This window comes from Piliocolobus tephrosceles, chromosome 1 (genome assembly GCF_002776525.5).
Source record: "Piliocolobus tephrosceles isolate RC106 chromosome 1, ASM277652v3, whole genome shotgun sequence".
In the NCBI taxonomy this organism is placed as follows: domain Eukaryota; kingdom Metazoa; phylum Chordata; class Mammalia; order Primates; family Cercopithecidae; genus Piliocolobus; species Piliocolobus tephrosceles.
In genome coordinates, this window is record NC_045434.1 from 37,525,130 (window position 1) to 37,537,192 (window position 12,063).

Below are 12,063 nucleotides of genomic sequence, written 5' to 3' on the forward strand. Positions count from 1 at the left end.
AGAGTGTTTTCCAACTTGTTTCCATTCTCCCCCTCACTTTCAGGCACCCCAATCAGACGTAGATTTGGTCTTTTTACATAATCCCATACTTCTTGCAGGCTTTGTTCATTTCTTTTACTTCTTTTTTCTTTTGGTTTCTCTTCTCGCTTCATTTCATTCATTTGATCCTCAATCGCTGATACTCTTTCTTCCAGTTGATCGAGTCGGTTACTGAAGCTTGTGCATTTGTCACGTATTTCTCGTGTCATGGTTTTCATCTCTGTCATTTCGTTTATGACCTTCTCTGCATTAATTAGTCTAGCTGTCAATTCTTCCACTCTTTTTTCAAGATTTTTAGTTTCTTTGCGCTGGGTACGTAATTCCTCCTTTAGCTCTGAGAAGTTTGATGGACTGAAGCCTTCTTCTCTCATCTCGTCAAAGTCATTCTCTGACCAGCTTTGATCCGTTGCTGGCGATGAGCTGCCCTCCTTTGCAGGAGGAGATGCGCTCTTATTTTTTGAATTTCCAGCTTTTCTGCCCTGCTTCTTCCCCATCTTTGTGGTTTTATCTGCCTCTGGTCTTTGATGATGGTGACGTACTGATGGGGTTTTGGTATAGGTGTTCTTCCTGTTTGGTATTTTTCCTTCTAATAGTCAGGACCTTCAGCTGTAGGTCTGTTGGAGATTGCTTGAGGTCCACTCCAGACCCTGTTTGCCTGGGTATCAGCAGCAGAGGCTCAGTTGAAAATGCAGAAATCACCGGTCTTCTGTGTCGCTCGCACTGGGAGTTGGAGACTGGAGCTGTTCCTATTTGGCCATCTTGCCTATAGCTTTTTCTTTTCTTTTCTTTTCTCTTTTCTTTTCCTTCTCTCTCTCTCTCTCTCCCCCTCCTTCCTCCCTCCCTCCCTCCCTTGCTCCCTCTCTCCCTTCCTTCCTTTCTCTTTCTTCCTTTTCTCTTTCTTTCTTTTTTTTGGGGGAGTCTCACAGTGTCGCCCAGGTTGAGTGCAGTGGCGTGATCACAACTCACTGCAGCCTCGACCTCCAGGCTCAAGTGATCCTCCTGCCTCCATCTCCCAAGTAGCTGGGACCACACACAGGAGCCACCACATCTGGCTTCCACTTGACCTTTCTTTCTACGCCTGGTTGTCAGTTCCTGGCCCCAAACGTGCCAGAGGCATTGGTGCTGGCCCATCTGCGGCCCTCGAGATGGCCCCAGCGTACAGTTTGCCCTGGCCACCCTCCTGGCCCTCCCCTGCCCCCTCACCTCCACCCTTGTGTTTCAGAGCATCAGCAGGGGCTGACACAGGACCTGGCTCCCCCTTGGCTGCCCCTTTGGACCAGAACAAGAAAAGGAGCAGCAGCATCACCTCCACCTTGGGTCTGAAAAAGCTCTTCTCAGCCCTCGGCCAGAGTTCCCGGCCCAAGCTGGGCAAGTCCCGCAGCTACAGTGTGGAGCAGCTGCAGCCCGCCGTGCCTGGCCTGGCGTCACACTCCAGGGCCCCATCGTTACAATCCCTGCACCCGGTGAGTCCAGGGGCCCCAGCCTAGGGAGTGAAGCCAGCAGTGGTGCAGCCACCATCAGCATGAAAGGTGAATGGAGGGAGGAGGTGCTGAGGATGCCTCCCAAGGAGCCCACAGTAGGGAGAGGGAAGCTGCTGGCATCCCCACAGTTGACCCATGAGACTTGGATTCCCCTAGACAAAGTGTGGGTTGGCAGCATCTCACACTGTTGAGATGACCCTGCCAGCTGCCCAGGCCTGCGGTCACTCTAGGCTCCTCCTTCTCCCTCAACTTTGCCACCTCAGCCAAGTCCCGGAGAGTTGACAGCCTGATGGTTCTGGAACCTTCTCCATGGCCATAGTGACTCTGAGCCCAGGCACAGATCACTTCCCACGTGGATTCCCTCAGCAGCCCCTTGACTGGCCTCCCTGCCGTGGTCCTGCGTGTGGCTTCCAGAGTGGTTCTTCTGATATGCAAATCTGGCCACGCCACCCCCTCACCGAACATCTGTCATTCGTCCCTTATTGCCTTCAAGATAAAGTTCAGACCACTCAGCATGACCAGAGAGTTTCTGGGATCTGTCTGCTTTCATCCCTCATCATTCTTCTTTTAACACACTTGACCCCGGTTGCAGCTGATGCGCTTGCAGTTCTGTCGGCAGATCGCACACTGACTCTGAACCCTCAGCTGGGCTCTTTCTCCCACTTTTCCCGAATGCCACCTGCCCGCTCATCCATCCTTACTGCAGGCACGTGCCCCTCAGGGAGCCACTCCCAACCCTGCCTCAGGCCGAACTGGGCCTCCGCCCCCTGCTCCCATTGCTACTGTGCCTCCCTCCTTTGTGGAACTCCCTGCGTCATATTTAGTTGGGTTTTGTCTCTCAGCCCTCACTAGAGTGTGAGTTATTTGAGGGAACACCCCTTGATCTTTGTATTCTGGTACTTTCTAGGGAAGCTAGTGCGGTACGCACAATACACACTGAGTAGTGAGTGGGTGGGAAGCGCAGGGCAGCTCGCTCAGGCTCTCCCTCCCCAAGCACTCCACGCTCTGCAACCAGGAGCAGCACCCGCTGGACACCCCTTCTGTTCCAGGGAGTTCCAGGTGGTCTGTTTCTCCTAATTCCCTCCCCACTCTCCTAGGGAGAGCGAAGCAGGTGAGAGTGGTTTGTGTTGCTGGCGCCTTTCATTTCCCAGGCTGCAGGTGAGAAGAGGATGCAGACTGAATGACGGTCCCATTGACTGTCTTCCACCACAGACTGTCCTAGGCACATGGGCAGTGCTCAACAAATATTTGCCGGTTGAATGAATGGAAGGCAAAGAAACAGCGGCAGAGATTGAAGCTGGGGAAATCAGCAGCAGTGACTTGTGCGCCAGGAACTTGCTGTTCTCATGAAGTTAGATTTATCCACAGCGTGTCTGAGCCGTGGCACCCAGATTTACTGTCATCAGGACTTCTATCTCTGTAAACCCCCCAAAGGAAACACCACCCCCGTCGGTGTCACGGAGAGGTTCGTAGGCAATCTGAGCTGAATGGACAGAGATAGGAAGTCCTGATGACAGTAAATCTGGGTGCAAGAAAGGGAGGCAGAGCAGGGAGGATGAACAGCAGAAATACATTTTCAAGAACTGAAAAAAGACAGAAACTTTCAAGAACATAGAAGATAAAGGAAGAACCTGTCTCCCCGCCACAGTATTTGTGACATTCCTCAGGGTAAAATACTTGCTGTTGGTGTGTGGTGCTGCCAAGAGTGTGTTTGCTGGGAGGTTTAGTTTTTTGGGTTTTTTGTTTGATTATTTTTAAGATGGAGTCTCACTCCGTTGCCCAGGCTGGAGTGCAATGGCACGATGTCTGCTCACTGCAACCTCGACCTCCTAGGTTCAAACAATTTTCCTGCCTCAGCCTCCTGAGTAGCTGAGAGTACAGGCATAGGTCATCACACCCAGCTAATTTTTGTATTTTTAGTAGAGATGGGGTTTTACCATGTTGGCCAAGCTAGTCTAAAACTTCTGACCTCATGTAATCCACCTGCCTTGGTCTCCCAAAGTCCTGGGATTAAAGGCATGAGCCACTGCGCCCAGCCGTATATATACCACATTTTCTTTATCCACTTGTTGGTTGATGGGCACTCAGGCTGGTTCCATATCTTTGCAACTGCAGATTGTGCTGCTGTGTACATGTGTGTACATAGCAGCTGCTGCACATGTATATAGCAGCACAATCTGCAGTCGCAAAGATATGGAACCAACCTTTTTCTTATAATGACTTCTTTCCTTTGGTAGATACCCAGCAGTGGAATTGTAGGATTGAATGGTAGTAGATCCTTTTTTTTTTTTTTTTTTTTTTTTTTTGAGACAGGGTCTCATTCTGTCACTCAGGCTGGAGTGCAATGGCACGATCTCAGCTCACTGCAACCTTCACCTCCAGGTTCAAGTGATTCTCCTGCTTCAGCCTCCCGAGTAGCTGGGATTACAGGCACCTGCCACCAGGCCCGGCTAATTTTTGTAATTTTAGTAGAGATAGGGTTTCACCATGTTGGCCAGGCTGGTCTTGAACTCCTGACCTCAGGTGATCTGCCCACCTCAGCCTCCTAAAGTGCTGGGATTACAGGCGTGAGTCACCACACCCGGCACACACCATCTCCTTTTAAAGTGCACTGAAACCTTTTAACTTACCTGTGCTCAGCCCTGCCCCCATCATTTTGTGAACTCCTTGAAGGATTTCTTGTCTATCTTTTTATCCACAATGTTTGAAGGTACAGTGTTCGATTTAAATTTTTGAACGAAAGCAATCACAAAAGACATACTAAAGAATGACAAAATAATATTTTGAATTTTAACTCTAAAGTGGTATTTATTACTCTGCAATAAAGTTACTTTCATTTCTTCCTTAATGAGTACGTTAGATTTCCTTAATCAATGAGGTAATTAGTATAGCACTAAAGTTGTTATTGCAGCTAAAAAACAAAACAAAAAATCCCTTGACTCCTCAGATGGCCTATGTAGACCCATCTCCTTGAGTAAGTCCTTGAGAATCCTGTTGAATTCTTGGAAGCAATGATAAAAGCTTGTGCTGTCACTTTCTTACAGGGCCCTCACCTTCATGGTGGGGGCCAAGTCCTCTGTCAGCACCTCCCAGGTGGCTTTTCTCACCTGCAATATTATCCCTTTCTCATCAGGTGTCACCCTCTCACCAGCGTCGGAAAGCTGCCTCTTTTCAGAACCTCCATTCTCTGCTGAGCGGCAAGGGGGAACGGTCCAGCCTCTACCTGGTAGCGGGGCCAGGGGACCACAGTGCAGCTGGCAGGTAAGAGGAGCACACATGATTTGGAGGATAAACTCAGAGAGTGACCAGTGGAGCCAAAAGCTTAACTCCTTCCTGCCTCAGCATCATGGCGCTGAGCAGGGGCCGCTGAAGGGAAAGCAAGGCCTCCGCCCAGGACCTCTGATGTGTGGAGACAAGGCTGCCACAGGAGTCTCAGCACCTCGGTGCCCTGCCCCGACCCTCAGTGCACTGGGCTCCGAGAAGGCCTGGGGTTGCTGGAGAGGGTAGAGTTGGCCGGTTTGAGTCCACTGTCCCTCTGCTGTCCAGTGACATCTTGCAATCAGAAAGTTTAGAGAGCTTTCTTAGCCCAGCTAAAGATCCAAATAAACACGTAGAGACAGAGACCCCCAGAGAGGCCCAGGACACATGACCTGCTTGGAAAGATCCCGCCCTGTCTGACGAGGCCCTGTAGGCTGGCTGCGCTCTCCTGGGGCATGGATGCACTTCAGGGTGTATGTTAGCTCCTGGAAATGTGACATAAAGTTATACCTTTTGTCAGATTCTTACAAAGGTCTCTGTACCCCCCAAATTTGAAACCACTGCTTTGGGAGGGTGGGGTTTCTAGTTCCACAGCAGGCTCTGGGGGGCCTTGCACAGCAGTGGAAACCCACCAGTTTTGGCCCTAGCAGGCTCTCTTTGCTGGCTGAGGTCAGCAGAACCCCAGCCTCCAATGCCAGACTCTGGTATTGGATGTCCGTGAGGCATCAGTCATCTGTAAGCTAGGGAAGAGTTGTGCCCAGTGCCTGACGCTTTTTGCCCTCACTGTGTCTCTGGTTCCCTCGCAGGCCGGCCAAGGCTTCACCACGGCGTGCCCTCAGCGTGGAGGACGTGGGTGCTCCCAGCCGGGCTCGCACCGTGGGCCGCCTGGTGGAGGTGTTCCCTGATGGCACGAGCCAGCTGCAGCTGCAGCGCTCCCCGGGGGGCACTTTCGGCTTCTGTGTGGCCTCTGGGAATGGGCGCCCAGACTCAGGTATGCCCTGTCCCCTTCCTCAGCCCCATAGCCGGGGCAGCCTTAGCAAACCACAGCAGGGCCTTCTGGCTGTGTCAGAGGCTTTTCTGGTCCTTGGCTGAGCCGTGGAGCTCTGGGAATTCAGAAAGCCCCTGACTACAGGACTAGGCTTCTCCCCCCAGGGGCTCTTTCTGAATTTTCCGGGGCTGTCTAGGAGTCTGCACCTGCAGAGCCTTCGCCCTGGGCCGCTGCAGCTGAGAGGGCGTTGGTGGGGGGTGTACGGGAGGGGGTAGAGTTGGCAGGTTTGACTCCACTGTCCCCTGCTGTCTGATGACATCTTGAAATTAGAATCTTAGGCAGGCGCGGTGGCTCACGCCTGTAATCCCAGCACTTTGGGAGGCTGAGGTGCCCGGATCACCTGAGGTCAGGAGTTCGAGACCAGTCTGGCCCACATGGTAAAACCCCATGTCTACTAAAAATACAAAATTAGCCGGGTGTGGTGGCGCATGCCTGTAATCCCAGTTACTCAGGAGGTTGAGGCAGGAGAATTGCTCGAACCCAGGAGGTGGAGGTTGCAGTGAGCCAAGATTGCGCCATTGCACTCCAGCCTGGGCAACAAGAGCAAAACTTCGTCTCAAAGGAAAAAAAAAGAAAGAAAGAAATTAGAATTTTGAAGGCCATCTTAGCAGAGGAGAGCCAGAGGAAAACTGTCTGTGCCTGCCGGTTCTCAGCAGTCCCTTTGATGTGGCTGCGTTGAAACGGTTCCTTTCCTCCGGCTGTGGAGTATGTCTGGGCAGGTGGAGCGTGCCTATCTGTCTCTGCATCCCGTCCCTCCCTCAGGCCTGTGCCCCAGGATTATGTTCAGATGAATCCCGGCTGCAGGCTTCTGGCTGGGGTGTGCTCTGGGTCTCAATTCAACCCAGGCAAGGGCAGGGAGGAGTCCTGGACATCATTCTGCTCCGGCAGTTCTCAGTTCCGCCCCATCCGTGAGTCTTTCAGGGCATCGTGACTTGCCAAGGCCCACACCCAAGGTCTGTGGTCCAGAGTGCATCTCAGGGCAAGGGCCCGTAAAAGAAAGACGTTCCCCAGAGGAGCAGGGAAGGAAGACAGGTATTCGAGGCTGGGCAAGGAGAGGAGGGGAAGGAAGAAGAGAGAAAGGGAGAGACAGATACAGACGCGCACGGAAGCCTGCCGCAGCTGGGCTCTGCCGATGGGGGGTGAGTCCTATGCTTTGATCTCCTAGGTCAATGCTGTTTAGCCTGGAAAAAAGTCTGCCCGCTGCCACATTTGCAGACCGCAGCATGAGTTCTCATGTCTGTTCCATCATTAATTGTTTCAGCAAATATATACTAAGCACCTACTATGTGTTATAGATATGGGGGATACAGCAGTAAGTGGAACAGACCAAATCCCTGTCCTCATGAATATACTACCCAGTGAGCAGTGAGATTGCATCTATAAAATGTGTACTCTTGTTATGTATGATGTGCTACGTATGTCAGATGGTGAAAAGACAGTTCTGAGAAACATACAGATAAAGCAGGTGTGGCAGATGCTGGTATAGACAGGAGTGTGGGGAGGCTTTTCTGAGAAGATGACACTTGAGCAGGGCCGCGGATGGGGCAAAGGAGGGGCCCTGTGGGTGTCTGGGGAAGAGCATTCCGGCAGATTGAACAGCAAGTGCAGAGCCCTAGTGGAGGGGTGAGCCTGGCTTGTGAGAACTGTGAGGAGGTCAGGTTGGACACTACAGAGCAGGCAAGAGGTTGGGAGGAGCAGTTTGGAAAGATGGGGTTGTGCCACTGTAAGGGGCTTTGGCTTTCATGCCGAATGAGATGGGAGCCACTAGAGGGCTCGGAGCGAGCCCTGAGACTCTCTAATGTCTATGAGAATAGACCCCAGTGGGACACAGGTGGAGCCAGGGAGCCCTGTGTTGAAGCTATTTCAGCAGTCCGGGACAGAGATGGTGGTACTTGGGCTGGGAATGGCTGTGGAGATGGGGAGAGGGGAGAAGGGCTGGGTTCTGGTTGATTTGACTATTTGCTGATGAGCTGGACATGTGTGTAAGAGGAAGAGAGGACAGGTTTCTGTCCACTCCGGACCTCAGGAGGATAAAACGTCCTTCCTCACAGGCCTTCCCGTAGCCTCCTCTCCCGTTAGGCGAGCAGGACAGGCCCCCCGGACAGGTGGTGTGAAGGCAGAGGCAGACAACTCAGCATGTGTGTGCTCCGGCACCTCTGCTGGCTGTGTGACCTAGAGCGGGCGACATCCCTGCTGAGCCTCAGTTCCCTAATCTGTGAAATGAGGATGACAAAACCTACCGAGAAGAGTCATAAGGAGCATTTGATAAGGCACACAGGAAAGGGCCTAGCATTTTTCTTCCCTCCCCTTCAGAAAGAGAAGGTCTGGGGAAGAAAACCCCAGACAGGGAGGGACCAGCGTGATCTGCGTTCACCTGTCGACGCGAGTGCACACACAACAGGGCATTGTACTCTGCCCCCCACCATCCCCCAGAGTCCCTTTTGGCTCCCTTGCAGGCAGTGGGAGCCCCTCCCCATCACCCGTCTGGGAGCTCTGATGGGCAGGGGTCTCTAGTGACCCAGGGTCCCCAGCACCCTCACCTGAGTTGGTGCCAGCTCCCTGTTCTGCCCAAGCATTCCCTGGTCCTGCTGCCGTCATGGGTCACTGGATGGCACACAGGGGCCCCACGCACATGAAGCCTGGTGAGGGCTGGGGCCTCCATTCCCCAGGCCATCCTCCAACAGCAGAGGGTCACTTCTTCCAGGCTCCGAGGGGCTGTGAAGAGGGCTGGCTTGTGCCCTGCGCTGAACCGGCAGGATGCTGGTATTAACTTGCTGCCTTTCACATCTGACTCTGTATGAGTCTGTGAGAACAGCAGGCTTTGCCTTCTGCTTCTAATTGGATACAACATACAGATCACACATCCTCAACAAAGGCCATTTCCAGCAGACAATAAATGCCTACGACAGCAGGCTGTCATATTTGTGTCACGAATTTCAGTTGCGAAATCTACACGAGTCTCCCCAAAATGGCAGGAGTGACGTCAGTGTCTGGCCTAGCTCTGGCTGCTTTCTTTCAGGGTTTATCATTAGTCCCCACCTGCAACTCCCACAGCACATGAGACACTTCTCTGGGTTCGCCCCAGGGGCCCCTTCTTACCTGCCCCCTCCCCGTGCCACCAACCCGTAAATAGGGAGGGCAAGCAGTCCAGCTAGAGGAGGTAAAAGACAGGGTTGAGGGAAAACGCCTTGTACAGTCAGGATGGCAGACGTACTGTCAGGGACGACAGCCCTGCAGAAAAGGCTCGGCTTGGCCAAGAAGCAACAAAAGGGATTCTACACCTCAGACCAGGGAGGGGAATGTGTGCAAAGATTGGATTTGCTAAATTCAGAGCCACAGACTTTCAGGTACCTTGGTGAAGATCAGTGCTCTTTCAAAGCCACATTTCAGAGGCAGGCTTTAAAATGCCTGACTTCTGTCAGGGCCAGAGGCTGGGGGGACCCGAGAGAGGACTTCCCACTAGTCCAAGACGTGGTGACTAGTTTCAAGCCAGAGATTGAGGAGCAGGCCTGATGCCCCTTCGGGCCCCTGCTAGGAACCTGATTGGAGGAAAAGGAAGTGGAGACAGTAATGCGTGGGCAGTGGCCTCATGTTTGAAATGCAGAGTGAGCCGAGCTGGCCTTGGAACAGCGAGGGTGCCGAAGGCTGCGCTGAGCGGCCTGGATTCCGCCAGTGCTGATGCCCCTGCCGGGGGTGTGCCCTGCAGGCCTCCAGCAAACTCAGCTTGTGTCTCAGCCCCTGTGTCCACCCAGCACGGAGCATGGGCATCAGGGGCTCCAGCCTGCCCTGGGAGAGCCAGCACCTCACTTACTTCCTCTCAGGTGGGAGCAGCTGGAGGGGAATTTGAAAGGTTTCCAGCCACAGCTGAGGCCGGTGGGGGGAATGGGGGGGGGGGGGGGGCCTCCTCAGCTGGATGCTTCCCAGAGGTGCCAGAGGGAGCCAGCCTAGCCAGCCCAAGCCCCACAGGGCCTGCCCCACTGACAGGGGGCTCCCTGAGAGCCGGAGCTTGGGAAAGAAATAGAGAAGCTGGTTCCTCCAGGCTGACTCTTGGCACCTTCTAGACCCAGGCAGGGCCTCTTTGGGGTGGAGAGGAGGGGACATGTGCAGAAGAGGAGAGGGAGCCACCGGAGCTTTGAAATATGTGGCTAGAATTTTTATTTTTCCTGGGTTTTTTGCTCAGATGTTTCCCCATCCCAATTGAGGAACCATATCTGAGTAAGACTGAGGCCAGGGTCACTCTTTGGCAATAGAGTGCAGCAAACCAGGCTTGGATGTGGCTCAGCCACTTTTGCTCTTCCGATGATACCTTCCCACCACCCTGGCCTTTATGCTGGGCCTGGGCAACGTGAGGCAGCAACTGGATCATAGTGCTAGGCACCGAGTAGGTATGGTTCCTAATTTTTAAAAACTATTTTCCTCCCTATTCTACAAGCAAAGCTCATCTCAGAAAAAGATTAGCTCACTCACAGTCAGGTATAAATAAATAACAATTTAACGTGTTATTTGCACTAGAAGCATTTCTACTTTAAAAGCAGAGACAGTGGAATGAAGTTAGACCGTGGAGGAGGCGCACTGTCTAAAGCCAGTTGTGGCTGTGAGGTGGAATAATGAGGGGGGTGTGTGTGTGCATGTGCGCAGAGAAGTGCCCGCTGTGAGCACCTCCTCCCTGTGCTGCACAAACAGCACCTCACCAACATGGTAAGCGTTCCAGAGATGCACTTCTTCGATTTCGGTGTCATTGTGAAATTCTCCCGTTTTCCTTTGCAGGGATCTACGTGCAGGAGATGGCTGACATGAGCACGGCCAAGCTGTACTCAGGGCTGCTGGGGGTGGGCGACGAGATCCTCGAGATGAATGGGGCCAAGGTGGCAGGGCTGGGGTTGGCTCACATTAAGGAGCTCCTAGCCCACTCAGAGAGCTTGTCAATCCGTGTCTTGAGGCAGAGACCTGTCCCACGGTGACCCAGAAGTGCCACTGCCCTCACTGTCACTGCCTCGGAAGCCCTGAAGCACTTGGGGTGGTTGGCAGGAATGTGCTGCACAGAGCTGCTCTGTGGCGGAAACAGATCCTGGCAGCATCTAACCTCTTGGGCTGTGGAGGGCTTCTGTGGTGGGCTGCCTTCGGGAGAGGCAAGGAGCCTGTTTGCCTATTTTGTTTAAGGCCATTTATGCAGAACTAGAGAAAGAAAAAAATGGGTCTCCTTCCACGTCTGAGGGGGTGTCAACATCTACTTGTACCTTTGTTGGCAGGGGAAGGAGGGAGGTGCAGTGGGTCCTTTGGTCGATGTCTGAGAGCTGGCCTCACCTCCGGGTCCCACTCCTGGTCAAAGGCTACCCCAGCCTCCAACACTGTGGAACCAAAGAAAGCACATGTCCATATTGGCCTTGACCCTTCCCTTTTTCAGCCACGTTCCTCCCTACTCCATTCACTGCCTTTGCCCTTTATGCAGCAATGGGCAGGGTGTCCTGGAGTACCAGCCTTACAGCCATTGACCATATATGCCAAACCAGAATGGGAACGTGTAGTCTGACAGGAGTTTTAGGTCTCTTCTGGGTGTGGGAACATCTGGGAGATGTTCTCTGGTAGCCAGAATATTAAAAATTTCTAGGAATTTTTTTTATACATAAAGTTGAAAACAACAACAAAACTGATTTCAGGACGTGCCACTGTGGTAGCCGGGATCCAGCCAGTGGGACCAGCCAGACCAGCCCCATGCCACCCCAGCCGCTGCCTCCGCCCAGGAGGAGGCAAGACTTGCTGCAGCCTGGCCTGTGGCAGCCTCCATCTTAGTTCTTCTGTCCAGCTTGGAGACAGGGCTGCAGCGGGTGCCTGGCCGTCACACAGCTGCATGCTTTCTGCCCAGACGTCCTGGCGGTGCTGTCAGTGGGCATGTGGGTGGGTGGGCAGCGGGGAGGCTGTGGAGAGCGGGGATGGGCCATCTGCCTGGGCCTCAGTGCTGCCTGGAGCGCTGGGACTCTTTGGGAGTGGATGGCCATGTGTCAGTCTTAACTTATTAAAAAGCAAAGCTGAAGCTTCTCTCACTGTGAGTTGCAAAATTCGGGGCTTGACACTCACTGGACCCTCACTAGCTACGGGCAGGACTGGGGAGCGGGGGAAGGCACGGGTGCTGGTGGCGGGCATGCCAGAGGAAAGGCTGGGGAGGCCCCAGGTTAGGGTGACAGCCAGGGTAGATGCAGAAGCCTCCAGACCATCCTCTGGCGGAAGAAAAGCCCTGGG

General features: G+C 53.3%; 1 protein-coding gene across 1 annotated transcript in view; it reads left to right on the forward strand.

Annotated features, from left to right (window-relative positions):
• KIAA1614 (KIAA1614 ortholog) overlaps window positions 1-10,787 on the forward strand; it is a 43,066-nt gene extending 32,279 nt beyond the window's left edge. Inside the window, exons 7-10 of the mRNA XM_023203522.3 lie at window positions 1,262-1,502; window positions 4,654-4,781; window positions 5,585-5,769; window positions 10,594-10,787. Of these exons, the coding sequence (XP_023059290.2) occupies window positions 1,262-1,502; window positions 4,654-4,781; window positions 5,585-5,769; window positions 10,594-10,787 (748 nt within the window). The remainder of the gene's footprint in view (window positions 1-1,261; window positions 1,503-4,653; window positions 4,782-5,584; window positions 5,770-10,593) is intronic.
• The last annotated feature ends 1,276 nt before the right edge of the window (window positions 10,788-12,063 follow it).